We start from the raw sequence: 5,162 nt of genomic DNA, 5'->3' as shown, positions 1-5,162 counted from the left end.
GTTATGTCTGTTACATCCAATCATCACCACTGCTGGGCACTGCACAGCTCCTGACAAGCACGTTGTTAGATTGAAACATATTAGAGTATATTCTTTAAAAATCCAAAATGTAAACAAGATGTTTTCAATTTTATGTTGTTGTTAATGCTGTTTTACTTAGTATGATTGGACAATATAAATAAAGTCATTTAAAAAATAAAAACATGTTTGTCAATCGATCTCCAATGACAAACACTAGACCTGCTTTACAAAGCTGCTTTTTACTGAATTTAATGATTTAAATACCTGATGTTTTCTTTCAAATTGGATCTGGTGGGGAAAACCTCTACCTTCTGTAAAAAAGGGACCAATTAAGCTCATGTTTTGCAACCTTTATTCAAACGGCCTTTGCATTTGTTTTTATCATTAATCCAGTACATTCTACAATCATATTTCTGTCTCTTATTGTAACTTTACAAGAAGCATCATGGCAGTAGAGGCTACAATGATATCAGCAGTGACTTAAAACTTGGAGACCTACACGTCTGTCAAAAATCCTTTTGACATAAGTCCCACTGCAAGCAAGGAAAAAATTGACATTGAAAAGTTGATGTTCGTGAAATGATCAAAGTATAAAGGAGATGAATTGATGAGCAGAAATCAGTCTTCATATTTGCAGATGGTGGACGGTCTCTTGTTTCTGAGGATCATCAGCAGGGAGAGTCCACAGCAGAACACCAGACTCTTCACTATCAGCTGTGTGTACAGCAGACAGAAAAACTTCACCCTGTACTGCAACTGGAAGACCACTGTCTCACACACACACACACACACACACACAGACACTGTTTCAGTATGTTCTACTATGTACATTTAATCAGAACATCATCAGATTTTTATAGATATAATTTGGAGTTTTCTGGATGGAACAACCAGCTTCAAATGAAAACGGGTGTCGGCTCCAATTTGAAAGAAATGTCAACGGCCAAAATTAAACACACACATGTCAGGGCCTCACTAATCTTTTCAGTTATGGAGTCAGGACAGTGTTTTTACATGTTGACAATGAAAAATAAAGCTGAAGCCCGAAAGGAAACAGTGTAATTGCTGGAGAGGCAGCAGGTGATCTTACAGTCAGCTCGCTGCAGAGCTAGCTGGTCTGGTGGATCTCTCTCTGGAGGACAGGAGGCTGCTGGAGCTGGAACCTCTGAAACAGAAAAGCAGTGAAATGGTTGGAGTTACAGTGACAAATGGCAGCCGTCTACTCCTCTGTTCTCTTTGACAGCATCTCCACATGAAGCTGAATCCCTGCTGAACACCGTCACCGAGCCTTCATTACAGTCAGCTCTGTGTGTTGCTGTGGTTGTTGTACACAAAGCAACAGTTTGCACGGCTGCTGTAGAGATGACGACTTTATCAAGAAGCTGATTGAATGAAGGAAAGATGGAGGCTGTGTTCACATAATCCAGCAAGTTCTCCACCGCCGGTAAATAACTATGTTGCATGGCTGCATGTAAATGGAAATATTAGTGAAATATTCTCTTTATTTAGATATGTAAACAGCTTAGTCAGAATATTGTCTTTTTCAGAATGAGAGCTAAAATTGAGTTATTAAGTGAATTTAAGTAGTCAGTACTAAGGTCACCGAGCCTTCATTACCTTGTTCTGTTTGGGCCTCTACTGTCCCCCCCTCATGGCGGACGTAGCAGCGGTATTTATACGTGCTGTTCTCTTGCTGATGGATCATCAAGATGGCGGCGGTGCGTCCCGACTCTCTGATCTCCAGCTGCTCTCCCTCAGCAGGGGGCAGCTCCTCCAGAGGACCGTCCTCCCTTCGTCTTTTCCAGGAGAACTGGACCAGAGGAGGAAACATGGCTGAGGCCAGACACAGCAGGGAGCTCTTCCCCTCCAGGGGGGCTCTGGGTGCTGCTGGGTACACGCTCACCACGGGCTTCACTACCGGCTCATCTGAAGTTAGACAGCAGCAACAAGCAGCACAGACACACATTCACACAGTCAACAGCAGCTCCCAGCACGCCATTCAGTCTGATCCTGGACTACATGGACTCTGGTCCATAAAGTCCTCATCAATACAGCCCAGAGTTCCCTCCATCTACTGGATCACCTTCATATGAACCACACCGTCCAGCTCACGCAGCACGGTTATATGGGAATAAAGACAATTATGGATCTGGCAGTTCATTAAGTCAATGTACAAAGTCAATTTGCCAAAATTATTATTACTCATTTAATATTGTGACGACATTTTCCTTTATGGAGTAGACAATTTCTTTTTATATTAAAATAAATTTCGATTACTGTCACATTTTCATGCTTAAGCAATTTTTAATCATTACAATCTATATAACACATATGTTAATATATATTAAACTACACATTTTATAAAAAAAAGTTATATATTTTTTTAAAAGCAAATTTTAACATTAATGCACAACTACAATGAAATAAGCCGGGGAAACAACAAAAAACTCCACATTTGGAAATTATTTTAAATAAATGCGTTCAAACTAATTACAGAAACAACGGCCGGTAAATTTGATAGTTAAAAAAAAAGTAATCTTAACTCATCTGTCCATGATGTGTTAATATTTTAAATGAAGATCAGATATGTATATATATATATATATATATATATTTGAACAGTTTACCTGCTTCATTAAAGTTGAACTCTAAATTATTTTCATTATATAGGAAATGTAAAAAAAATCCGCTACATAACGAAAGAACTTCTTATCTTAATCCCTTAAGAAGAAATTAACATGTAATAATAATAATAAAAATAAAAATAATAATATAAAAATAATGGAAAACAAAATGTACCTTTGCACAAAGAAATTGTTCTGTTACATTAGAGTTATGTATAGTATAATAAACAAAATTTTCATCTTTATATAAAATTCAATTATTATTTTCCTTGATATAATAAGACCCATATTGTATATACCTTTTAAAATATTTAACATCTTATATTTTATTCTAATTGCTTGAGAAACAAATCAATATATCATTAATTTCACAGTTTTTTAGCAATAATTTTACCGTCAATACTCAACTACAATATGCTCAGATTATGTTAATCATCAAATACTATTTATATCAATAAGGACACCTATAAAAACACATGTTTGTGTTGTTATTTATCATATTGTATAATTATTATGCATGATTTATAATTACTGTAATTTATTCAGTATCTGTGTGTCTTCATGTATAAATATATCTTCCATTAAAAGACAAAAGTACCTTCATGTAAAATGCAATGACTTTAAATGACTTTATTAATTATCCTAAACAATTTAATAAAAGTTATACTCCCTCAGTTATTTCACAACATTTTTACCTTTAATACACAATTACAATAATATGTTCAGATCATGATTATTTAGGAGGAAATGTTTCTTTATGTACAGCATCAAACCAAAAATACTGGAAGTATTTGAACGTAGTGGTAGTACCGTTGTATCCCTTTTAAAGTCAAACCTTGCTTAAATAGTTCTTCAGATATTAATGCAATCACTGCACAGCTGCAAGAATTCTCTCCTAATGATGAAACAACTAACATGTGAAGCCTGAAGCAGCAGAAACTCGTTAAAACACATTTTCATCTGTTCATTAAAATAACTGAAGGACATTAAATGTTAATTCTTACCTGTTACAACCAGTTTAGTTCCAGAGCCAAACATCCAGTACCCTCCGTCTCTCACAGTGAAACTGAGTGATACAAAAACCTGTCTGCTGCTGAGAGCGTCTGCTGAGGTGAACCAGTCCAAATTATTAACCAGTTTCATATTCCAGCTCCATGATGTTTCTCTAATGTTCATATTAACATGACTGTCTCTTCTTCTCTGTCCTTTTTAGACACAGTAGCAGAGTGTCTCTGTGGATCGTTGGTTCAGACGTTCATGTTCCTCAGAGGATGAATCCTACTGACTTTGATACGCTTTAATCCAGTAACATCATCAGATCACATTTTTACAAATTTATAATGTTTTTGTGTTGCAATGTAGTCTTGTTTTTATCTGAAGTAGAATGAGTTGTGATCCTCAAACTTTTTAAATAACACTCGTGTTATAGGCTAAAAATTTAACTCACTATCTGCTAGCTGCCTGTCCCCTGAACACACTATAACAATTCAACATGTGATGTTAGAAATGTGTCTGCAAAGCTTTTATTGTGAAGGGAACACAGAAAGTGTTTGTATTAAGAGCAGATCGGCATTGTGAGGAGGAACAGACTTTATTCCTGCAGTCAATCAGAGGATTTTAATCTTTAAATTCTTGATTTTGTTTTCATTATTTTTTTTTCTAAATGATTGTAATCAGGAACTGTTTTAAAAAAAGGAGTTATTTATATTTTTATCACATGTATATACATTTATTAGCTTTAATAATTTAATTATTTTTCTGTTTCAGATCTTTTATTATTGTTTCTCTGTGTTGTTAAAAAAGAAACTTGAGCTCAGTTCAGTGTGTTTGTGACCAGTGTTAGACAACTTACTCAGGAAGTGGAATCAGTTACTTGTTACTTAGTAATACTTAAAAAGTAATATTACCTTACATATAGTATCAAAAGTATTTAGTTATTATAACTGTCATATTCCTTCTTAACTGGATTAATAAATGTAATATAATTACTGTTTGGAACTTGTAGTCCCTTACACTACTCATTACTGGGGAAAGTATCCTAATAATATAAGAGTAATATATTACTTAGTAATGTGTTAACACTGTTTGTGACTCTGGCTGAGATGGAGGTGGAACATGTGAACCTGGGCTGTGGTTGGCTGATCTCTTCCTGTCTCAAACACTGGTTGACATCTGTTCATCTGGAGGTTTTTGTTCAGGCTGCAGGGATCAGTTCTCACTGTGGGGGACCAAACAGGAGCAGTAGTAGGAGGCTGAATGATCGAGTTTAACTTTCTGGATCTGCAACTCCCAGCCGTTCTGTTTATTAACAGCTGAGAAATCATCTTTCTGAGGATGATTGTAACTCTTATCTATGGCACCATTACGCCGGTCAATATCAAGAATCAGTGTGAATGTTTCTGTGTCTCTCTTCTGGTACCAGAATACATAATCATAGTTACACTGCTCAGTGCCTCGACAGCTGAAGGAGACGTCTCCACCAACTCTCCTGGTCAATGTTAAATCCTCCTGAATCAG

At 35.8% G+C, this 5,162-nt stretch overlaps 1 protein-coding gene across 1 annotated transcript in view; it reads right to left on the bottom strand.

Annotated features, from left to right (window-relative positions):
• Nucleotides 1-616: 616 nt before the first annotated feature.
• LOC117954549 (immunoglobulin lambda-1 light chain-like) overlaps nucleotides 617-5,162 on the bottom strand; it is a 13,464-nt gene continuing 8,918 nt past the window's right edge. Inside the window, exons 3-7 of the mRNA XM_034888439.1 lie at nucleotides 4,865-5,153; nucleotides 3,650-3,697; nucleotides 1,639-1,947; nucleotides 1,112-1,186; nucleotides 617-788 (exon numbers count right to left, since the gene is read on the bottom strand). Of these exons, the coding sequence (XP_034744330.1) occupies nucleotides 640-788; nucleotides 1,112-1,186; nucleotides 1,639-1,947; nucleotides 3,650-3,697; nucleotides 4,865-5,153 (870 nt within the window). The 3' untranslated portion in view covers nucleotides 617-639. The remainder of the gene's footprint in view (nucleotides 789-1,111; nucleotides 1,187-1,638; nucleotides 1,948-3,649; nucleotides 3,698-4,864; nucleotides 5,154-5,162) is intronic.

This window comes from Etheostoma cragini, chromosome 12 (genome assembly GCF_013103735.1).
Source record: "Etheostoma cragini isolate CJK2018 chromosome 12, CSU_Ecrag_1.0, whole genome shotgun sequence".
Classification (NCBI taxonomy): Eukaryota; Metazoa; Chordata; class Actinopteri; order Perciformes; family Percidae; genus Etheostoma; species Etheostoma cragini.
This window is presented reverse-complemented; position numbering and strand designations above follow the sequence as displayed.